Source organism: Lucilia cuprina, chromosome 5 (assembly GCF_022045245.1).
Source record: "Lucilia cuprina isolate Lc7/37 chromosome 5, ASM2204524v1, whole genome shotgun sequence".
NCBI lineage: Eukaryota > Metazoa > Arthropoda > Insecta > Diptera > Calliphoridae > Lucilia > Lucilia cuprina.
In genome coordinates this window covers 5,610,456-5,635,803 of record NC_060953.1, presented here as the reverse complement: position 1 = coordinate 5,635,803, position 25,348 = coordinate 5,610,456, and the positions used below count along the sequence as shown (strand labels likewise).

The 25,348-nt window shown below is 28.0% G+C and overlaps 1 protein-coding gene across 3 annotated transcripts; it reads right to left on the bottom strand.

The window, feature by feature from the left end:
• Positions 1-362: 362 nt before the first annotated feature.
• On the bottom strand, positions 363-23,705 carry LOC111685167 (glycoprotein 3-alpha-L-fucosyltransferase A). Of its 3 annotated transcripts, none has more exons than XM_046952832.1 (6): positions 5,254-5,307; positions 4,570-4,720; positions 2,989-3,596; positions 2,684-2,915; positions 1,213-1,396; positions 363-1,149 (listed from the first exon to the last, which is right to left on the bottom strand). In XM_046952832.1, the coding sequence occupies exons 2-6, from the start codon at positions 4,653-4,655 to the stop codon at positions 634-636; spliced, it is 1,626 nt and encodes a 541-aa protein (XP_046808788.1). In that variant the 5' UTR covers positions 4,656-4,720; positions 5,254-5,307; the 3' UTR covers positions 363-633. The 3 variants fall into 3 exon arrangements, with proteins under 3 accessions (XP_046808788.1, XP_046808787.1, XP_046808786.1); XM_046952831.1 differs by lacking the exon at positions 5,254-5,307 and adding an exon at positions 4,975-5,206; XM_046952830.1 differs by lacking the exon at positions 5,254-5,307 and adding an exon at positions 23,099-23,705 and having other exon boundaries at positions 364-1,149.
• Between the last annotated feature and the right edge of the window lie 1,643 nt (positions 23,706-25,348).

The following is a 25,348-nucleotide window of genomic DNA, read 5'->3' as shown; positions in this document are numbered from 1 at the left end:
ATATACTTTTTAACAAAGACTTTTTCTATAGAAAAGTACATTTTTCAACAAAGACTTTTTCTATAGAAAAAGAGTCTTTTTAACAAAGACTTTTTCTATAGAAAAAGAATCTTTTTAACAAAGACTTTTTCTATAGAAAAATAGTCTTTTTAACAAAGACTTTTTCTATAGAAAAAGAGTCTTTTTAGCATAGACTTTTTCTATAGAAAAAGAGTCTTTTTAACAAAGACTTTTTCTATAGAAAAATACACTTTTTAACAAAGACTTTTTCTATACAAAAGTACACTTTTTAACAAAGACTTTTTCTATAGAAAAATATACTTTTTAACAAAGACTTTTTCTATAGAAAAGTACATTTTTCAACAAAGACTTTTTCTATAGAAAAATATACTTTTTAACAAAGACTTTTTCTATAGAAAACTACACTTTTTAACAAAGAATTTCTCCATAGAAAAAGACACTTCTTTACTAAGATTTTTTCTATAGAATACTTGTGTTCTAAAAGAGACTTGTTTCCCTCTTTTTACCCGATTAATTTCTTTACTACATCTCTTTTTTAACAATAATTTTTATAATTGTTTTTGCACATAATTACTTATGTACAAACCCTCCTTCTTCACCCACTCCCTCCCCTCAATCATCGGTAATTATATCTTTGCGTGCCTTAAAATTACGCCACGAACCATTTGTACATACGCCAGCACCACGCCACCAATCATTTACATCCGTATACCAGCGTGGCTTACGTAACGATTCTTCATCGTGTAAAGACGAACAAACACGACACCAATAATACGTGTTTATAAACTCACCCGTACCTTTCCAATTAAAATATGAATTATAGAGTTTTTCATCATTATCTAAAATATGCAAATAATCGGCTAATTCTGAAGCTGAAGCAAATTCATCGACATGTATATAGGATCTTTCGGGTGCACTAACTTCATAGTCTTCGGGTCGTGCACCCATAACAATGGGTAAAATATTACGATTGAGAGCATTGACAAAGAATTTCTCGGTGATATAGTCTTTACAGTTGGAATTTTCAAAAGCTAAATAGAATTTATAATCACGATCGAGCATTTCGAAACATTTGTCGGCATTGACGCGTGAGCACTTATAATTACCGCAGGCGCCATAGATGTCAACCTGTAAGAGAGAATGTTTTATTTGGAACATTTTTTTGTTTTAAATTGAAAACCGTAAACTTACATCTATATATTTGCCTAATTCATGAGCAAATTGCAGTCTTCCATTTCGGGCCCCACAATTGGATACAAACCAGGCCACTTTTTTAGTTTTATTTGCAGCATAATTACGATCCTGTTCTTGTTGATGAACGCGTGAATCGTAATAAACCCATTTTTCATAGGGCGCCACAATATCGCTATCACGTCTGAAAAAAAACAATAGAGGATTCATTTTGGAACATTTCTCTTCAAATGGGAGATTTTTTTCCATAGCTCTTTAAATAAGACATTTTTTCTATAGGAAAATTCTCTTCAAAGAGGACATTTTTCCTATAGAAAAATTCTCTTAAAAGAGACACCTTTTCTTTAGAAAAATTCTCTTAAGAGAGGGGACACTTTGTCTATAGAAAAACTCTCTTTAAAGAACACACTTTTTCTGTAGAAAAACTACTTCAAAGAAGATACTTATTCTATAGAAAAACTTTCTTCATAGAAGACTTCTTTTCTATAGTAAAACTTTTCTAAATAGATGACTGATTTTCTATAGAAAAGTCTTTCTATGAAAGAACTCTCTTTAAAAAAGGGACACCTTTTCTATAGAAAAATTCTCTTAAGAGACAACACTTTTTGTGTAGAATAATTCTCCTAAAAGGGAACACTTTGTCTATGGAAAAACTCTTTTTCTGTAGAAAAACTATCTTCAAAGAGGATACTTATTCTATAGAAAAACTGTCTTCATAGAAGACTTCTTTTCTATAGTAAAACTGTTCTTAATAGATGACTGATTTTCTATAGAAAAGTCTTTCTATGAAAGAACTCTCTTTAAAAAAGATTTCTTTTCTATAGTAAAACTTTCTTAATGGAAAACTTAGTTTCCATAGAAAAACTCTTCAAAGAAAACTCATTCTATGGAAGAAGTCTCATTTCAAAGAAGACACTTCTTCGATAGAAAAATTCTCTTAAAAGGGGACACTTTTTCTACAAAAACAATGACGACATTTATTCTTTAGAAAAAACAATCGTCTTAGAAGACACTTATTCTTTATAAAAAACAATCGTCTTTTTCTATGAAAAACTATCTTCAATGACTTTTTTCTATAGTAAAACTGTTCTTAATAGAATACTTATTTTCTATAGAAACACTCTATAAAGAACACTCTTTCTATGAAAGAATTTCTCTTTAAAGTAGACGATTCATCCATTAAAGAAGTCTCCTTTCAATGAAAACAATTTTTCTATAATCAAAGAAGATACTTTTTTCTATGGAAAAACAATCTTTTTCTGTAGAAAAACTCTTTAAAGAAAACTCTTTCTATGAAAGAACTCTCTTTAAAGTATAAGATTTTTCTTTAAAAGCGCTTTCTTTAGAAAAAAATCTTTTTAAAGAAAACATTTTTTTGTAGAATAACTCTTTAAAGAAAACCTTTATTTTCGCTAGAAAAACTCTCTTTAAAGAAGACTCTTTTCTTAAGGGGAAAAAATTGATAACTTACCTATAAGTAGCAGTCCAATTTATAGCATCCGGTACCTTAACATTTTGCGTATGATACGGACACTCTAAATAATACAACATAGTGACTTGTTTGGAATTGGCAGGTCTACGTATACCCGTCGGTATATAATGATCCTTATAAAGAATCATATCGGCTGTATTGGCCTGATCTCTAGAGGCTGTTATAGAACATGTGTCCACAGGACATTTAGAACGTAGGAAGACATCACGACCTTAAAATGTTTAAAATAAAGAAGAAAGAAAAGTAAAATATTTTTACGCTCGATTCATAGCCCATAAACCCACCTGCTTTAACATTCCACGGACCCAAACCATTATATAGTAAAATAGTTTTTAATTTTCCACTCGTTTTGATTTCCTCATAATTGGGTGGTACATACATCAACTGATTAACTATACGATCATTGTGAGGATCCTGATAGGGAAACAATTTGGAACCCTGTAAATGGGCCTTTTTACCACGTTTCTTTTTGTGCACTTTCGCCGGTTTGGGATAGTATTCACCATTTTTAAAGAACCATGATTTTGATACTGGATCCGCTGGATTGGAAGCTAAATTATTTGCTTGTGGTTGTTGCAATTGTTGCAAATGAGGTTCATGCTCACTTTCACTTTCTTGTTGTTCGGCTGCTGGACCACCCATAATATGTTGTTGTTGCTGTTGTGTTGTTTTAGTTGTGGAGGCTTTTAAATGTGTTGGATGTTTTGCTGAGTCTACTAATGACTTCTCGGTATCCTCGTCTTCTTCGTATTTATCATTATAGTCATCCTCTAAATTTTGTCCTAAATGTTGTTGTTGTGATTGCAATTGTTGCTGCTGTTGTTGTTGTTGAGATGAAGAAGCCAAGGAGGATGGTATTGATGAAGATTTTGGTTTCCATACTTCACGTTCTCTGTGAGAAAGTTAAATGTTTAAATTGCGAAAAATATATAGAAAAAATGTGTATGAAAGAGTGTAATAAGGACTCGTTTTTCTATAGAAAAAATCTTAGTTAAGAACTCGTTTTTCTATAGAAAAAGTCTTTGTTAAAAAGTTTGTATTTCTATAACAAAAACGTATTCATTAAAAAGTATGTTCTTTAGAAAAATTCTCTTTAAAGATGTTTTATGTTGTTGTCTAGAAATAATGTGAATTAAAGAGAGTAAAGACACTTTTTTTCTATAGAAAAAGGTTTAGTTGAAAACACTACATTTCTATAGCAAAAAGGCAAAAAGGTCTTCATTAAAAATAGTGTTCTATTTTAGAAAAAATTCTCTTTAAAGATGGCACTTGTTGTTTGTATAGAAAAAAATTGAATAAAAGAGAGTAAAGACACTTTTTTCTATAGAATAAGAATTAGTAAAGAACGCTACATTTCTATAGAAAAAGACATAGTTTTTCTATAGAAAAAGTTTTTTGTCTATGGAAAAAGACTTTGTTAAGAATTAGTAAAGAACAGTTTTTGTGTAGAAAAAGTTTTTTGTCTCGTTTTTCTATAGAAAAAGACTAAGTTAAGAACTGTGGTTTTTCTATAGAAAAAGTCTTTGTTTTTCTATAACAAAAAGGTCTTTATTAAAAAGATTGTTTTTCTTCAGAAAGAAATTCTCTTTAAAAATGGCACTTGTGGTTTGTATAGAAAAAGTGTGAATTAGACACAACATTTCTATAGCAAAATACTAAGTTTTTTTCATAGAAAAAGTCTTTGTTAAAAAGTTAGTTTTTCTATAGAAAATTGTATTTTTTAAAAAGACTGTTGGAAAACCCTGCAAAGAAAAGTCCCTTTAAGGATGTTATTTGTTCTTTAGTAACAGTTTCTTTAGAGCTAATTTTTCTATAGAAATATACACTTTTTGTATTTTTTTGTTAATTTTCTTTAAAATACTTACTTAAAATTATATAAAAATATCAGCAATAAAGCGCATATTATTGTAAAATAAAAATATTTCTTTAATGATATCTTTGGACGTCTCATGTTAGCAGATGAAACCAATTTTCCAATTGAAAATTCATTTAAAATTTTCACACATTTTTCTTAAACTGAAATGGGAAAAAAAATTAATAATTATGTCAAAAATTTATAAAAGAAAATAAAAGGGATTTGAAAAAAAATCTGAAAAAAATGTTTAATTCAAATTTAAAAAAAAAATTTAACAAAATTATTAAACCAAATCAAATATATCATGTCCACCTTCTAAATATAATAATTTTAAAAACAATTTCAGCATAAATCTATATTTAAATACTTAAAAAAACAATTTTGATTTTAATCTTAAGCGTTTTCAATTAAGCACCTTTAACTTGTATTCCCAAATTCTCTAAACGTTTAATATCAAACCGAAACAATTGTTTTGAAGCATAAAAACAACCCCCGTCACAAACGTATTCATACGTATTTGTTTATAATTATATTCAAAAAATAACGTTATTACTTCTACATTAACTATATTATATTCAATTAAGATTATCTCTGTACTTTTTTTTAAGTGGAGCTATTATTAATGTTATATTATTACTCTTTAGTAATAAAAATGAAATTAAGTTTTAATATATATTTTTTTTTTAAATATTACTACTATTAATTTTCGTTTAGTATTCGTTTTGTATCCGCTGTTGTTTACTCTTCACTTGAGGTTTTTAACTGTGAATAATTTGTTTTGCAATGGTTCCCCAATGACATTTTGTGTTAAACAGTAATGGCGAAACTAACAGCATAATGATACATTTTTTTTAAATACAAAAAAAATAGTTTTGGAGAAAGTCTCTCTCTTTTGAGAGAGAGAGAGAGAGTATTTTGTAACAATCATAACAGAGATTTTTTTCTATAGAAAAAGAACACTTTAGAAAAAAGACTTTTTCCTATAGAAAAAGACCCTTTATAACAAAGACTTATTCTATAGAAAAAGACACTTTTTAACAAAGACTTTTTTATAGAAAAACAAACCTTTCAAAAAAGACTTTCTATAGAAAAAGACACTTTTTAACAAAGACATTTTCCTACAGAAAAACAAAGACACTTTAGAAAAAAGACTTTTTCCTATAGAAAAAGACACTTTATAACAAAAACTTTTTCTATAGAAAAATACACTTTTTAACAAAGACTTTTTTAAAGAAAAAGATACTTTTTAACAAAGACATTTTCTATAGAAAAACAAACCTTTCAAAAAAGACTCTTTCTATAGAAAAAGACACTTTTTAACAAAGACTTTTTCTTACAGAAAAACAAAGACTCTTTCTTTAGATTAACACACTTTTTAACAAAGACTTTTTCCTATAGAAAAACACACTTTCTCCTATAGAAAAATACACTTTTTAACAAAGACTTTTTGTATAGAAAGAGACGCTTTTCAAAAAATACTTTTTCTATAGAAAAATACACTTTTTACCAAAGACTTTTTCTATAGAAAATGACACTTTTTAACAAAGACTTTTTCTATAGAAAATGACACTTTTTATCAAAGACTTTTTCTATAGAAAATGACACTTTTTATCAAAGACTTTTTCTATAGAAAAATACACTTTTTAACAAAGACTTATTCTATAGAAAAATACACTTTTTAACACAGACTTTTTATGTACAAAAAGACACTTTAGAACAAAGGCTTTTTCCATAGGAAAAGACACTTTTTAAAAAAGACTTTTTCCATAGGAAAATACACTTTTTCTTTTAGAAAAAGTATCTTCTTGACAGACTTCTTTTAAAGTAAATCTCTAGAGAGTGTTTTTCTATAAAAAAAATGTATCTTCTGTAAAACTGTTTTTCTATAAAAAGGTATCTTTTTGAAGCATTTTTTTTATTTTTTATAGTTTTTCTGTATAAAAGTGTTCAGTTTTTCTCTATAGAAAAAGTCTCTTTTTGTTTTCTATAGAAAAAGTAACTTCTTTAAAGATTTTTTTCCGAGAAAAAACTGTCTTCTTTGTAGGTTGTTTTTATACACAAAGAGTTTCTTCTATAATGAGAGTTTTTCTATAGAAGAAGCATCTTCTGTGAAAAGTGTTTTCTATGGGAAAAGTATCTTCATTGAAGAGAGTTTTTCTACAGAGAGAGATAGAGTCTTTATTGTAGATTGTTTTCTATAGAAAACGTGTCTTTATAGAGTATTTTGGTTTACAAAGAGTTTTTCTATAGGAAAAGTGTATTGTTTAAAAAGAGTTTTCCTATAGGAAAAATATCATCCTTGCTGTAAGCTTTTCTACAGAGATAGAGTGTGTTTTGGTATACAAAGAGTTTCTTCTTTAAAAAAGTTTTTCTATAGAAAAATTGTCTTCTTTATGTGTGTTTTTCTATAGGAAATGTAGCTTCCATAGAGAGAGTTTTTCTAAATAAAACTATCATTCATGAAGAGAGTTTTTTTTTACCCGAAAAGAGTCTTTATTAAAAATTGTTTTCTATAGAAAATGTGTCTTTTTTATACAGTGTTTTTTTGTAAACAAAGAATTTCTTCTTTAAGGAGAGTTTTTCTATGGAAAAAGTGTCTTGTTTGAAAAGTGTTTTTCTATAGGAAAAATATCATCCTTAAAGACTGTTTTTCTAAAGAAAGAGATTCTTTATTGAAGCTTATTTTCTATAAAAATGTGTCTTCTTTATAGAGTGTTTTTGTAAACAAAGAGCTTTTTCTTTAAGAAGAGTTTTTATATAGAAAAAGTGTCGTTTACAGAAGAGTGTTTTCCTATAGGAAAAATATCATCCTTGAAGAGAGTTATTCTACAGAAAGAGAGATTGTGTTCTATAGAAAAAGTGTCTTCTTTATAGAGTGTTTTTGTAAACAAAGTGTTTTTTCCTTAAGGAGAGTTTTTGTATAGAAAAAGTGTCTTCTTTGAAAAAGTTTATATACAAAGAGTTTCTTCTTTAATGGAAGTTTTTCTATAGAAAATGTCTCTTCTTTGAGGAGAGTTTTTCTGTCTACTTTGAAGATTAGTTTTCATAGAATACATCTCTTCTTGGTACAGTGTTTTTCTATGAAAAAAGAGTCTTCTTTGATGAGAGTATTTCAAACGAAAATGTATCGTCTTTGAACAAAGTTTATACCCTACCCACCACTATAGTGGTTAAGGGTATTATGAGTTTGGGCTGATGTTTGTAACACCCAAAAATATTGATCCTAAACCCAAGTTTTAGTATACAAATCGACTGAGAATCATTTTGTAAGTGGATTTAACTATGTCCGTCTGTGTCCATGTAAACCTTGTCACAATTTTCAATTTAATTTGATTAAATTTTTACCTAATAGTTGAAATCGGCCCCTTTATTTCTATAACATATATAAATAATTTTATAGTTTTTATAACTATGTAGTTTAACACTACTTTTCAAATAATCTTTGTGTTAAAGGGGGCGTTTTTGTTTTTATAACAATCACATATTTTGTTTTTAATTATCAACATAAAACAAATGATTATGAATCCCGGGAGAATAAGATTTTTTTTGTTTTTTTTTCAACATTTCTAAGTTGTGACAATTATTAAATAGATAAAACTACAATAAACAGTTTGGCAATTAAATATTACTCATACGTTTAGTTGTTCCATTAGGGAGGAAATTTTTTATTATTAGTTTCTCTGTTACTTATTTGGAATGTATAAGTTTGTTATTTAACACCTGGTTTTAGTTATTAATCTACTTTATAATTTGAAATCAGTTCAATCTTTATGTAATGACATTTTCATTAAAATTTTTCTTTAGAATTCATATTAATCATACGTTCTGTTGTTTGTAAAATTTGTGTTTACATTTTGACATGATTTCAAAATTAATTTATACAATTTTATGTTAAAACATTCAATACATATTCAAATTTTCTTTTGCTCTTTACTGTATATTGGTGGATTTTTTAAATTTTGTTGTTGTTTCCCTCCATACAAATTGTGCTGCGAATTCATATTAATTCTTTTGCTACAAAGTAAAGGAGTTGCTACTACATACCAAACATTCTAGTACAAAGAGAACACACAAATACATACATATTTATGTCGAAATCTCCTTGTTATTATTTAATTTATGCTATAACTCGTACCACCTTAAAACTATTGACACAGTTTCATATTATTATTTTTGTTGTTTTTTTCTTCTTCACTTTTTTGTAAACAAACAAACGAAAAGTGAACAGAAAAATGTTAAAAATATAAAAGAAACCAGAAACTTTTCATCATTATAACTTCTTTTCTATTTCAGATTTAACAAAATTTCTTCTTTTTTTTTATTCCTCCTCCTTGTTCTCTCGACACATATATTCATGTTTTCATATAAAATAAGTACAATATATATAAAAATACTATTTTATATAGTAGACCGCCCATAGCCACAGATAAGAGTATAGCATGTCTTGAACATGTTGAAGTGTAAATATTGTCATATGCAAAATTAGTTTGCTTAGTATTTCAAAAGGAAAAAGGGTTACGAAATGTAAGGAGTTAAAGGAAACACATTTTCTAAGTACCTTTAAGAGATACTTTTTCTCTACAAAAGTCTTCAAAGAAAACATACTCTTCCAAAAATAACATTTTTCAAAGAAGACACTTTATCTTTTGAAAAAAATTTGCTCCTTAAAGAAGATATTTTTCTAAAGAAAACTCCTCTAAGAAAATTCCCTTTCTACAAAAAATTTACTCTTCAAAGAAAATAATAAAACACTCTTCAAAGATGACACTTTCTATAAAAAACACTCTTCAAACAAGACACTTTTTTTCTTAAGAAAGACCCCCCCTTTTATAGAAAAACACAGCAAAGGAAACACTTTTTGTATAGAAAAGTACTCTTTAAAAAATATACCTTTTCCATAGAAAAACACTCCATAAAGAAGACACTTTTCATATAGAAAAACACTCTTTAAAGAAAACACTTTTTATATAGAAAAACATTCATGAAAAAACTCTTTTTCTTAGGGATGACAGTCATTAAAGAAGACACTTCTTTAATAGAAAAACACACTTCAAAAAAGACACTATTCCAATAGAAAAACACTCTTTAAAGAAGACACTTCTTCTATACAAAAACACACTTCAAAGAAGACACTTTATCAATAGAAAAACACTCCTTAAAGAAAACATTTTTTCCATAAAAAATGTTTTTTTAAAAAAAAAGACACTTTTTCTATAGAAAATTATTCTTCAAAAACACTTTTTATAGAAAAACATACATTCATAAACAGAAGACATAAAGAGCACACTTTATCTATAGAAAAACACATTTCAAAAAAGACTCTTTTCCTATAGAAAAACTCTCTTTAAAGAAGACACTTTTTATATAGAAAAACATTCATAAAATAAAGAAGACCCTTCTTTAATAGAAAAACACTCTTTAAAGAAGACACTTTATCTATAGAAAAACACACTTCAAAGAAGACACTTTTCCAATAGAAAAACACTCTTTAAAGAAGACATTTCTTCTATACAAAAACACACTTCAAAGAAGACACTTTATCCATAGAGAAATACTCCTTAAAGAAGACATTTTCTCCATAAAAAAAATTCTTCAAAAAAGACACTTTTTCTATAGAAAAATATTCTTCAAAGAAAACACTTTTTATAGAAAAACATTCATCAAAGTAGACATAAAGAAGACACTTTATCTATAGAAAACATTCATAAGAGAAGACACTTTTTCTTAAGAAAAACACTCCTTAAAGAAGACATTTTTTCCATAAAAACATTCTCTATAGAAAAACATTCTTCAAAAAGAACCTTTTTCTATAGAAACACACTTTTAAAAACACTTTTAAAAAATAAACTTTTTCTACAGAAAAAAAAACTCTTTAAAGAAGACACTTTTTCTACAGAAAAAAACTCTTTAAAGAATACACTTTTTCTTCAGAAAAAAAAACTTTTTAAAGAAGACACTTTTTCTATAGAAAAAATCTTTTTAAAGAAGATACTTTTCTATAGTGAAATTTTTTTCAAAGAAGACATTTTTTCCATAGAAAAATAATCTTCAAAATAGGCACCTTTTCTATAGAAAAACATTGATAAAAGAAGACACATTTTCCTTAAATAGAAGCTCATTAATAGAGACAATTTTTCTATAGAAAAATATGTTTTTAAATAAACACTTTTTCTATAGAAAAAACGTCGTTTCAAAGAGAAATTGTTTCTTTAAAAAACGCTCTTCGAAAACTTTAAAATAGATACCCTTTCTATAGAAAAACACTCTTGCAAAGAAGACACTTTTTTTATAGATAAAAATCTTTGTTTAAGAAACTTTTCTATAGTTTTTCTATAGAAAAAAAAGCTTTTTACAACAGAAATTTTTCTTTAAAAACGCTTTTTGAAAAATTTAAAATATATACTATTTCTATAGAAAAAACACTCTTGCAAAAAAGAGACTTTTTCTATAGAGAAAAAAATCTTTGTTAAGGAAACTTTTTCTACGTTAGAAAAATGTTCTGTTCTTGAGAGGTTAACTAAGTAACACTTTATTTTCTAAAACCCTTTTCTATGGAAGACTTTACTTTCGATAAAGACAAACCTAACAAACACATAAACGTTTGTATGGAAAAATCCCAAGTAAAACTAGTACATGATGAAAAGGATTAAAGTACTTTAAAAAAAGGATCACAAATATGAGTGGAAGCGCATAACAAGGAGTATTCTTTACATACACAATCATATGAATTTATTTATCTACTTGTATTCGGTACACACTTCAATATAGGTTACATTTTATTTTCAAATACCCGAGGAGTCTAAGCATTAGAAAATGTATAGAAAAAAAGGATATGTACACACATACACATATACATATTTATAAATGTGGCTATTTTTCTATGAATGCTTAATAAACATTTGGTTTTGGTTTGATGTCTTCTGTTTCTCTTTTCTCGTTTCTCGTTTTCCATTATATGCTCTTTTTAATCCTTCAGGATTATTTGAAAATGGCTTTAGTGTTTGTTTAATGAGTGTCCTAAAATGATTGTAATGACTTAAATAGACTGCAATTAAAGTGATTTTTTTGGGGGGTTTTTAATGCAAACAAACCAAAACAAACAAATAAACTGAAACTTTAAGTAATGGATTTGCGAAAAAATAAGAGATATTTTTAGTTGGCTGAGTTTGATCGTTTCTTTTATTATCTACATAGTTGCTTTTTGAATCAATTCACATATTTAGGAGACAAATATATGTTTCAGCAAGCAGGTCGTTGATTTGAGAAATATCCAAATGATGTTTCTTAAGGCATTAGCTAGGATAAAGCTTTAAGTTTAGAGATAAGAAAACAATTTCGCAGGAACTTTATCTAGAGAAAAATCTAACTTTTTTTGAGAGATAAGACAATTTTTAACAAAAGACTTTTTTTATAGTAAAATATACTGTTTAAAAAAGACCTTTTCTATAGAAAAATACACTTTTTAGAGAACACTCTTTATTGCCCTTTGAAAGCTTTTTAGAAAGTTTATAAAAAGATTCATTAGAAAGTTTTTCTTTAGAAAAAATTTCATTATAAAGTTTCCCTTTAGAAAAAGTTTCATTAGAAAGTTTTTCTTTAGAAAAAGTTTCAGTAGAAAGTTTTTCTTTAGAAAAAGTTTCATCAGAAAGTTTTTCTTTAGAAAAAGTTTCAGTAGAAAGTTTTTCTTTAGAAAAAGTTTCAGTAGAAAGTTTTTCTTTAGAAAAAGTTTCAGTAGAAAGTTTTTCTTTAGAAAAAATTTCATTATAAAGTTTCTCTTTAGAAAAAGTTTTATTAGAAAGTTTTTCTTTAGAAAAAGTTTCATTAGAAAGTTTTTCTTTAAAAAAAGTTTCATTAGAAAGTTTTTCTTTAGAAAAAGTTTCAGTAGAAAGCTTTTCTTTAGAAAAAGTTTCAGTAAAAGGTTTTCTTTAGAAAAAGTTTCAGTAGAAATTTTTTCTTTAGGAAAAGTTTCAGTAGAAAGTTTTTCTTTAGAAAAAGTTTCAGTAAAACGTTTCATTAGAAAGTTTTTCTTTAGAAAAAGTTTCATTAGGAAGTTTTTCTTTAGAAAAAGTTTCATTAGAAATTTTTTCTTTAGAAAAAGTTTCATTAGAAATTTTTTCTTTACAAAAATTTTCATCAAAAAGTTTTTTCTTTACAAAAAGTTTCATTAGAAAGTTTTTCTTTAGAAAAAGTTTCAGTAGAAAGTTTTTCTTTAGAAAAAGTTTCAGTAGAAAGTTTTTCTTTAGAAAAAGTTTCAGTAGAAAGTTTTTCTTTAGAAAAAGTTTCGGTAGAAAGTTTTTCTTTAGAAAAAGTTTCAGTAGAAAGTTTTTCTTTAAAAAAAGTTTCAGTAGAAAGTTTTTCTTTAAAAAAAGTTTCAGTAGAAAGTTTTTCTTTATAAAAGTTTCAGTAGAAAGTTTTTCTTTAGAAAAAGTTTTATTAGTAAGTTTTTCTTTAGAAAAAGTATCATTAGAAAGTTTTTCTTTAGACAAAGTTTAATTAGAATGTTTTTCTTTAGAAAAAGATTTATTGTAAAGCTTTCGAATAAAAAGCTTTAACTTTTTCAACTATCACACCTTTATAATATAAAATGAAACTTCCCTACTTTTGTTCTTTTAAAACAGAATAATAAATGTATTAAAGCTCACTTCAATTATAATGTTGCAGCAACATTATGCAAAAAAAACAACAACTACAAGTACACTTTCTCTTTCTAATAAGAGGCCGCTTATTATGTATTTATGTATGAAAATAAAAAGAAGAAGAACATATTAAGAAGTATAATGTTTAAGAAATAATGAAGCCTCTTTATCTTAAAAATGGGAGTAGTTTAACTAGTGCAATATTATTATAATAATACAACTAATTGTTAAAAGAAGGAAAAGTTTTTTGTGTAATTAGTATAAGGAGCACAGGTAAAAGGAAATAGGCTTGAATAGAAAGAGTAGCCGACATTAAAGCAGCAAAGTAATTAGTGAGCCAAAAGACAGAGAGCTTTTTTAAAAACTAAAGAAAAACTTTTCCAAAAACTTCTTTCTAAAGAAAGTTTTTCAACATTTTGTTTAAGAAACACTTCCCACAAATAAACGTGTAGAACGAGAAATATCGTTTATAAAGAAAAGCTTTCCAAAAGATAACTTTTTAAGTAAGCTTTTAATAAAGAATAGCTTTCCAAAGGTAGTTAGTTACACAGTTAGTTAGTAAGTTAGTTGGTTAGTCGGTTAGTTCGTTAGTTAGTCAAAGAAAAGCTTTCTAAAGAAAAGCTTTGCAAAGGATAACTTTTTAAGTAAGCCTTTACTAAAGAAAAGTTTTCCAAAGGTAGTTAGTTACACAGTTTGTTAGTTAGTTAGTTGGTTAGTTAGTTAGTTAAGTAGGTAGGTAGGTAGGTAGGTGTAGACTAAACACTATAGAATTAACAATAGAGTATACTGCAAACTAGAATATAAACTAGACTAGACTGTAGGCCTGACTATAGAGTAGACTATAGACTAGACTATTTACTAAACTATAGACTAGACTGCAGACTAAACAATAGAGTGAACTGCAGTCTAGAATATATACTACAGTGTAGTACTATAGACTAGACTTTAGACTAGACAATAGATTAGAATGTAGACTAGGCTACAGCATACACTTTAGACAATACTATAGACTAGACTTTAGACTAGACCATAGATTTGAATATAGACTAGACTATATACTAGACTAGACTGTAGACTAGACTATAGACTAGACTGTAGACTAGACTATAAACTAGACTAGACTATAGACTAGACTATAGACTAGACTATAGACTAGACTATAGACTAGACTATAGACTAGACTATAGACTAGACTATAGACTAGACTGTAGACTAGACTATAGACTAGACTATAGACTAGACTATAGACTAGACTGTAGACTAGACTATAGACTAGACTATAGACTAGACTATAGACTAGACTATAGACTAGACTATAGACTAGACTATAGACTAGACTATAGACTAGACTATAGACTAGACTATAGACTAGACTATAGACTAGGATATAGACTAGACTATAGACTAGGATATAGACTAGACTATAGACTAGACTATTGAGTCTATAGACTAGACTATAGACTAGACTATAGACTAGACTATAGACTAGACTATAGACTAGACTATAGACTAGACTATAGACTAGACTATAGACTAGACTATAGACTAGACTATAGACTAGACTATAGACTAGACTATAGACTACACTATAGACTAGACTATAGACTAGACTATAGACTAGACTATAGACTAGACTATAGACTAGACTATAGACTAGACTATAGACTAGACTATAGACTAGACTATAGACTAGACTATAGACTTGACTATAGACTAGACTATAGACTACACTATAGACTAGACTATAGACTAGACTATAGACTTGACTATAGACTAGACTATAGACTACACTATAGACTAGACTATAGACTAGACTAGACTATAGACTGGAAGAGACTATAGACTAGACCATAATATAGACTAGACTATAGACTAGACTATAGACTACACTGTAGACTAGACTATAGACTATACTAAATATTAGACTATAGACTAGACTATAGACTAGACTATAGACCAGACTATAGACTAGACTATAGACTACACTATAGACTAGACTATAGACTAGACTATAGACTACACTATAGACTAGACTAAAGACTAGACTATAGACTAGACTATAAACTAGACTATAGACTAGACTATAGACTAGACTATAGACTAGACTATAGACTAGACTATAGACTAGACTATAGACTAGACTATAAACTAGACTATAGACTAGACTATAGACTAGACTATAGACTAGACTATAGACTAGACTATAGACTAGACTATAGACTAGACTATAGACTAGACTATAGACTAGACTATAGACTAGACTATTGACTAAACTATAGACTAGACTATAGACTAGACTATAGACTAGATTATAGACTAGATTATAGACTAGACTATAGACTAGACCATAGACAAAACTATAGACTAGACCATATCGTGTATTTCCCTTTTGAAAATTCTTAAGAAAATTTAGCTTTTCTTGGGAAATTTTCATTTATAATGTTTTTTCATAGTGAGGTTTTTTTTGAAATGTTCCTAATGGGAATAAATTCCAGCTGGCTAACTCCCCTATTTCCTCGAGTGTTTTATTTTGAGTTTTTTACCTCATCAACACACACCAAATTTGACACACATATTGAAATGTTTTTGAAATTCCCCATGGAAAACCGTAACCAAAAAGCGAAAATAAAATTATATATGGATGGATGTATGTATGTATGAAAAAACTTGTAGGTATTTTATTGTATTTTAATTGCAATACCACGATTTTAGGTTTTAATTACAATTTTTATTTTGCTACACCCCCATGGAAAAAAAAACTTAATAAAATCAGAGAAAAAATTACCATAAAGGTCATGTGAGTTTAAGAAGTGTTTTGTAACAAACAACAACAATAACAAATAAACAAAACAAAAATTAGAACAATAACAACAATATGTTAAGTATAATACTTCACTTGCCTTTTTAAAAACAAAAAAAATGTAAACAAAAAGAATTCCTGTTATACAACAATAAAAACAGAGACTACATTAAACAATAAAACTACTACCACTACTCCCTGGATTCTAGCTCTTCATCGCTCTTCCGCCCCCTACTTATAGTAACTTTCATTACATCTTTAGGTTACAATGAATAAGAAAGAGTAATGTTTCCACCAAGTTGTATTGTAAATTTTAAAAGGACCCTTCAAAAACACACTTGACTTGATCTAATGTTTTTATGTTCCATCTATATATATTTATAAAATATTTGTATGTACATTAATATGTTTATACATGTAGCACAACTATGTTTATAAATAACATACATACAGAACACATCTGTATATCTTTAACAACACACACTCATTTATACAATATACCAGACATGGAAAATTTTTAATTTGGAAATTGAACTTGCCTATAACTAAAATAGTATTAGTTTTTATACTAGACTATAGACTAAACTATAAACTAGACTATAGACTAGACTATAGACTATATTTTAGACTATATTATAGACTATACAATAGACTAAACTATAAACTAGACTATAGACTATATTGTAGACTATATTATAGACTATGCAATAGACCAAACTATAAACTAGACTATAGACTATATTTTAGACTATATTATAGACTATACAATAGACTGGACCATAGACTAGAATAAAGACAATAGACTAGACTATAAACTATACTACAGACTAGACTTTTGACTAGACTAGACAAGACTATAGACTAGACTATAGACTGGACTATAGTCTAGACTATAGACTAGACTATAGACTGGACTATAGTCTAGACTATAGACTAGACTATAGGCTAGACTATAGAATAACCTATTGACTAGACTATAGACTAGACTATAGATTAGACTATAGACTAGACTATAGACTAGACTATAGACTAGACTATAGACTAGACTATATACTAGACTATAGACTAGACTATAGACTGGACTATAGTCTAGACTATAGACTAGACTATAGACTAGACTATATACTAGACTATAGGCTAGACTATAGACTAGACTATGGACTAGACTATAGATTAGACTAGACTATAGATAATACTAGACTATAGATAATACTAGACTATAAACTAGACTATAGACCAGACTATAGACTAGACTATAGACTAGACTATAGACTAGACTATAGACTAGACTATAGACTAGACTATAGGCTAGACTATAGACTAGACTATAGACTAGACTATAGACTAGACTATAGAATAGACTATAGACTAGACTATAGACTAGACTATAGACTAGACTATAGACTAGACTATAGACTAGACTATAGAATAGACTATAGACTAGACTATAGACTAGACTATAGACGAGACTATAGACTAGACTATAGACTAGACTATAGACTAGACTATAGACTAGACTATAGACTAGACTATAGACTAGACTATAGACTAGACTAGACTATAGACTAGACTAGACTATAGACTAGACTATAGACTAGACTATAGACTAGACTATAGACTAGCCTATAGACTAGACTATAGACTAGACTATAGACTAGACTATAGACTAGACTATAGACTAGACTATAGACTAGACTATAGACTAGACTATAGACTAGACTATAGACTAGACTATAGACTAGACTATAGACTAGACTATAGACTAGACTATAGACTAGACTATAGACTAGACTATAGACTAGACTATAGACTAGACTATAGACTAGACTATAGACTAGACTATAGACTAGACTATAGACTAGACTATAGACTAGACTATAGACTAGACTATAGACTAGACTATAGACTAGACTATAGACTAGACTATAGACTAGACTATAGACTAGACTATAGACTAGACTATAGACTAGACTATAGACTAGACTATAGACTAGACTATAGACTAGACTATAGACTAGACTATAGACTAGACTATAGACTAGACTATAGACTAGACTATAGACTAGACTATAGGCTAGACTATAGACTAGACTATGGACTAGACTATAGATTAGACTAGACTATAGATAATACTAGACTATAAACTAGACTATAGACCAGACTATAGACTAGACTATAGACTAGACTATAGACTAGACTATAGAATAGACTATAGGCTAGACTATAGACTAGACTATAGACTAGACTATAGACTAGACTATAGACTAGACTATAGACTAGACTTTAGACTAGACTATAGACTAGGCTATAGACTAGACTATAGACTAGACTATAGACTAGACTATAGACTAGACTATAGACTAGACTATAGACTAGACTATAGACTAGACTATAGACTAGACTATAGACTAGACTATAGACTAGACTATAGACTAGACTATAGACTAGACTATAGACTAGACTATAGACTAGACTATAGACTAGACTATAGACTAGACTATAGACTAGACTATAGACTAGACTATAGACTAGACTATAGACTAGACTATAGACTAGACTATAGACTAGACTATAGACTAGACTATAGACTAGACTATAGACTAGACTATAGACTAGTCTATAGACTAGACTATAGACTAGACTATAGACTAGACTATAGACTAGACTATAGACTAGACTATAGACAAGACTATAGACTAGACTATAGACTAGACTATAGACTAGACTATAGACTAGACTATAGATTAGACTATAGACTAGACTATAGATTAGACTATAGACTAGACTATAGACTAGACTATAGACTAGACTATAGACTAGACTATAGACTAGACTATAGACTAGACTATAGACTAGACTATAGACTAGACTATAGACTAGACTATAGACTAGACTATAGACTAGACTATAGACTAGACTATAGACTAGACTGTAGACTAGACTATAGACTAGACTATAGACTAGACTTTAGACTAGACTATAGACTAGACTATAGACTAGACTATAGACTAGACTATAGACTAGACTATAGACTAGACTATAGACTAGACTATCGACTAGACTATAGGCTAGACTATAGACTAGACTATAGACTAGACTATAGACTAGACTATAGACTAGACTATAGACTAGACTATAGACTAGACTATAGACTAGACTATAGACTAGACTATAGACTAGACTATAGACTAGACTATAGACTAAACTATAGACTAGACTATAGACTAGACTATAGACTAAACTATAGACTAGACTATAGACTAGACTATAGACTAGACTATAGACTAGACTATAGACTAGACTATAGACTAGACTATAGACTAGACTATAGACTAGACTATAGACTAGACTATAGACTAGACTATAGACAAGACTATAGACTAGACTATAGACTAGACTATAGACTAGACTATAGACTAGACTATAGACTAGACTATAGACTAGACTATAGACTAAACTATAGACTAGACTATAGACTAGACTATAGACTAGACTATAGACTAGACTATAGACTAGACTATAGACTAGACTATAGACTAGACTATAGACTAGACTATAGACTAGACTATAGACTAGACTATAGACTAGACTATAGACTATAGACTAGACTATAGACTAGACTATAGACTAGACTATAGACTAGACTATAGACAAGACTATAGACTAGACTATAGACTAGACTATAGACTAGACTATAGACTAGACTATAGACTAGACTATAGACTAGACTATAGACTAGACTATAGACTAGACTATAGACTAGACTATAGACTAGACTATAGACTAGACTATAGACTAGACTATATACTAGACTATAGGCTAGACTATAGACTAGACTATGGACTAGACTATAGATTAGACTAGACTATAGATAATACTAGACTATAAACTAGACTATAGACCAGACTATAGACTAGACTATAGACTAGACTATAGACTAGACTATAGACTAGACTATAGACTAGACTATAGACTAGACTATAGACTAGACTATAGACTAGACTATAGACTAGACTATAGACTAGACTATAGACTAGACTATAGACTAGACTATAGACTAGACTATAGACTAGACTATAGACTAGATTACAGACTAAACTATAGACTAGACGTTAAGCTAGAATATAGACAGGACCATTGACTAGACTGTAGACTACACTATATACTAGACAATGGACTTGACTATAGACTAGATAATATACTGTACCATGGACTAGACAATAGACTATAGACTAGATAATTGACTAAACAATAGAGTAGACTGTATACTATACAATAGACTAGACTATCGACTAGACTTTAGACTAGAGTATATATTAGACTATGGACTAAATTATCGACTAGACTATAGACTAGACTACAGGCAATTCCAAAGAATAGACTGAATTTTCCATGCCTGCAATATACTCTCCTGTTTACCAACAACAATCACCAAGAGTAGCAGAACAAGAAAGTTGAGTATTTTACAAAATCTTGACACATTCTTGCAAAAAAAAAAAACTTAAAGAACACGAAGAAGAGTTTTCATAAAGAAAATATGTTTTTATTTTCTAATTCTTTTATAGAAAATTTATAATTTTAAATTATAAGTCTGATAAGAAAAAAGGAAAATCTTGTTACACAGAACCTAATAAACAAGTTAAAGAAGAAAACGAAAACACAAAGAATTAAGGAGTTGACGTTTGAAAATAGACATATGAGTACACACACATCAATAACGTAAGGATGTATACTTTTGAGTATATGTGTATATACGTGCATGTCTATCATTTATGCACGCGATATTTATTATTTAGGGTAACAAACAGAATTAAGAAGGTATTAAATCATAAAAGAGAAAGGAAAATTGTCTAAAGAAAAACTTTACAAAGGATAGTTTTCTATAGGAAAAACACAACAAAGACTTTCTATAGAAAAAGAATCTTTTTAACAAAGACTTTTTCTATAAAAAAAGAGTCTATTTAACAAAGACTTTTTCTATAAAAAAAAGAGTCTATTTAACAAAGACTTTTTCTATAGAAAAAGAGTCTTTTTAACAAAGACTTTTTCTATAGAAAAAGAGTCTTTTTAACAAAGACTTTTTCTATAGAAAAAGAGTCTTTTTAACAAAGACTTTTTCTATAGAAAAAGAGTCTTTTTAACAAAGACTTTTTCTATAGAAAAAGAGTCTTTTTAACAAAGACTTTTTCTATAGAAAAAGAGTCTTTTTAACAAAGACTTTTTCTATAGAAAAAGAGTCTTTTTAACAAAGACTTTTTCTATAGAAAAAGAGTCTTTTTTAACAAAGACTTTTTCTATAGAAAAAGAGTCTTTTTAACAAAGACTTTTTCTATAGAAAAAGAGTCTTTTTAACAAAGACTTTTTCTATAGAAAAAGAGTCTTTTTTAACAAAGACTTTTTCTATAGAAAAAGAGTCTTTTTAACAAAGACTTTTTCTATAGAAAAAGAGTCTTTTTAACAAAGACTTTTTCTATAGAAAAAGAGTCTTTTTAACAAAGACTTTTTTCTATAGAAAAAGAGTCTTTTTAACAAAGACTTTTTCTATAGAAAAAGAGTCTTTTTAACAAAGACTTTTTCTATAGAAAAAGAGTCTTTTTAACAAAGACTTTTTCTATAGAAAAAGAGTCTTTTTACAAAGACTTTTTCTATAGAAAAAGAGTCTTTTTAACAAAGACTTTTCTCTATAGAAAAAGAGTCTTTTTAACAAAGACTTTTTCTATAGAAAAAGAGTCTTTTTAACAAAGACTTTTTCTATAGAAAAAGAGTCTTTTTAACAAAGACTTTTTCTATAGAAAAAGAGTCTTTTTAACAAAGACTTTTTCTATAGAAAAGTACATTTTTCAACAAAGACTTTTTCTATAGAAAAAGAGTCTTTTTAACAAAGACTTTTTCTATAGAAAAAGAGTCTTTTTAACAAAGACTTTTTCTATAGAAAAAGAGTCTTTTTAACAAAGACTTTTTCTATAAAAAAAGAGTCTTTTTAACAAAGACTTTTTCTATAGAAAAAGAGTCTTTTTAACAAAGACTTTTTCTATAGAAAAAGAGTCTTTTTAACAAAGACTTTTTCTATAGAAAAAGAGTCTTTTTAACAAAGACTTTTTCTATAGAAAAAGAGTCTTTTTAACAAAGACTTTTTCTATAGAAAAAGAGTCTTTTTAACAAAGACTTTTTCTATAGAAAAAGAGTATTTTTAACAAAGACTTTTTCTATAAAAAAAGAGTCTTTTTAACAAAGACTTTTTCTATAGAAAAAGAGTCTTTTTAACAAAGACTTTTTCTATAGAAAAAGAGTCTTTTTAACAAAGACTTTTTCTATAGAAAAAGAGTCTTTTTAACAAAGACTTTTTCTATAGAAAAAGAGTCTTTTTAACAAAGACTTTTTCTATAGAAAAAGAGTCTTTTTAACAAAGACTTTTTCTATAGAAAAAGAGTCTTTTTAACAAAGAGTTTTTCTATAGAAATAGAGTCTTTTTAACTAAGACTTTTACTATAGAAAAAGAGTCTTTTTAACAAAGACTTTTTCTATAGAAAAAGAGTCTTTTTAACAAAGACTTTTTCTATAGAAAAAGAATCTTTTTAACAAAGACTTTTTCTATAGAAAAAGAATCTTTTTAACAAAGACTTTTTCTATAGAAAAAGAGTCTTTTTAACAAAGAATTTTTCTATAGAAAAAGAGTCTTTAACAAAGAGTTTTTCTATAGAAATAGAGTCTTTTTAACAAAGACTTTTTCTATAGAAAAAGAATTTTTTTAACAAAGACTTTTTTCTATAGAAAAAGCAACTGTTTATTCCTAATGTATTTTAAAGATTACATTCTTTGCCTTTTCAGCTAACAATACACATCAAAAAAATAATAAATAGAAAAAGAAACTTTTACTACATTTTCATTTGGTTGTGTTGTTCTTGTCGCTGTTCTTGTTGTTGTTCTTATGGTGGCATGAATATTTTAACTATTTAACTTAAGCTAATCGATAAGAAACAAAAGGTTAAAAAAACACCTTAAGAATTCAATGCAATAAATAAATTATTTTTGTTGGTTTGTTCCTTTGAATGAAAAAATTATTAAACTTTTAAGGGAAAAACACATTAAAACTGAAAACTTACTTGTTTACAGGATTAAAGCTTTAAGTTAGTTTAGCTTTTTACATAATTCTTCGGTACAACATTGAAAAGGATGCTTTGCTAAGTTACATGTTGTTGTTGTTTTTTTTTTACTTTTTTTAAGTAATTTATTTACTTTTTTATGATTTTGTTTTAATTTTTTTTAATAATTTGTACACTAGAACTTTGATTTGTGAAAAATTGCGGAGTAATTTGAAAAACTCATAAAAATTGTCTGAAAATTTGTGTGTTTTTTTTCAATTACTACTTTTTTTACTTTTTTTCCAAATCAAATCAAAAAACTTAAAAAAACGTTGTATCCTGTATTCACGTAACTTTGCAACTGATTTACATTTTTTTCTACATTTTCCCAACAAACGGCTGCGGCTGGCTGACTCTCCTCCCCAGTAAAAGAATACCCCGAATTAAGCAATTACAGCAAAAACAAGAAAACAAAAAACAACAGTTGCGCATTATCCTGTGCACAAACTGGCGAAAACTATTGCTTTTCTCTCTTGCTCCCGCTCTTTATCTCTCTGGTTACATGTATGCTGAGTTAGAACAGAAGAAAGAAAATGTAATTTTTAGCTCACAAGAACAAAACAAATCCTTTTTCTACAACAAAGCAAACAAACATTAGACTGTCTATGATAGTCAGGGAAGTTTTATAACCATCAGCTGTGGTGCCTTGGTTTTGGTGCGCTTTTATTTAAAAACCCATTGTGAATTTTTGTTCTTTGGCTTTTTGCTTGTTTGAGACCTTTTTTGTGATTGTTGTTGTGGCAGATTTTAAGAGACTACTTGGCGTCTGTATCGGATATGGACAAGTTTTCTGTTGAAAGCGGCTTTTAGTTTTGTGTTTTTTTTTCTAAGTACTTGTTCGATATGTTGTTCAATTTAGTTTTACATACTTTTAAGTTATTTCTTATGATGAAAAACTATTAATAATTGTATTTTTTGTTTAGTTTTTTTGCAATTTTTTGGTTTGCTTTAAGGGTGGTTGTTTCTTGTCCAGCTTAGAATTAACTTAACAGCTGTCATTTATTTTTTGTGTTCAGCTATGCGAAACTGCTAAGCAGCTGTATATGTAACGGTTTTACTAATAATATATGAATTATGCCTAAAATTAAAAGCATACTTTAGGGCTTATTAAAAGAAAATGAATAAAAATAAAGTAACAACCAGGTTGCCACTGTATAAAAAGCAGTCAGCTGTTGCCATTTTAACAGTTTTCTTGTTGCTATAATTATAAACAACAAATATTTTGTTTTAATTAAAAAAATAATAAATATTTACAGATTTTAAAGCAATATATAATATTTTAAACAAAAATATAAACAATATTTTTTATAATTTTCAAAGGCAGTGTAATAAATTTAAACTTTAGGATGTACAAACCAAAATAAAGTCATATACAAAGTTGCCACTACTATAAAGTAATGCCAGATGTGTAAAAATGTTGCTTTTTTATCAAATTCAGAAATCGTTGTTTTTCTTGTAGAAATGTTGGTAATTTCAAGACTTTTGGCTAAAATATAATGCTGACAAGACTTTTAACTAGACTTCAGTCTAGACTATAGACAAGACTTTAGTGTAGATTTTAATTCAGACTATAGATTAGATTATAGTGCAGACAATAGACTAAAGTCCAGACTAAAGACTAGACTATAGTCAAACTATAAACTACACTATAGTCCACATTATAGACTAGTTTATAGTCCAGACTAAAGAGTAGATTGTAGACTAGACTATTGTCCAGACAAAAGTCAACACTACATACTTTACTATAGTCCACACTAAAGACTAGGCCATATTCTTGACTATAGACTAGACTATAGTCCACATTATAGACTAGTCTATAGTCCAGACTAAAGAGTAGATTGTAGACTAGACTATTGTCCAGACTAAAGTCAACACTACATACTTTACTATAGTCCACACTAAAGACTAGGCCATATTCTTGACTATAGACTAGACTATAGTCCAGACTAAAAAGTAGATTTTAGACTAGACTATAGTCAAACTATACACCAAACTAAAGACTAGAATGTACACTAGACTATAGTATAACCTAGACTATAGTCAAGACTGTAGACTAGATAATAGTCCAGACTATAGACTAAAGTATAGTCAAGACTATAGACTAGACTGTAGGCGAGACTATACTATAGGCAGACTATAGACTATACTAAAGTCAAACTAAACACTAGACTATCGACTAGACTAAAGTCCACACTACACACTATACTATCT

Bases quoted from the DNA above. Each gene is read 5' to 3' on its own strand.
- LOC111685167 (XM_046952830.1), bottom strand. From the start codon at position 4,655: ATGAGACGTCCAAAGATATCATTAAAGAAATATTTTTATTTTACAATA. The intron at 3,597-4,569 runs GTAAGTATTTTA...ACTTTCTCACAG, and splicing joins ATATTTTTATATAATTTTAA to AGAACGTGAAGTATGGAAAC. The intron at 1,150-1,212 runs GTAAGTTTACGG...TCTCTCTTACAG, and splicing joins AATTAGGCAAATATATAGAT to GTTGACATCTATGGCGCCTG.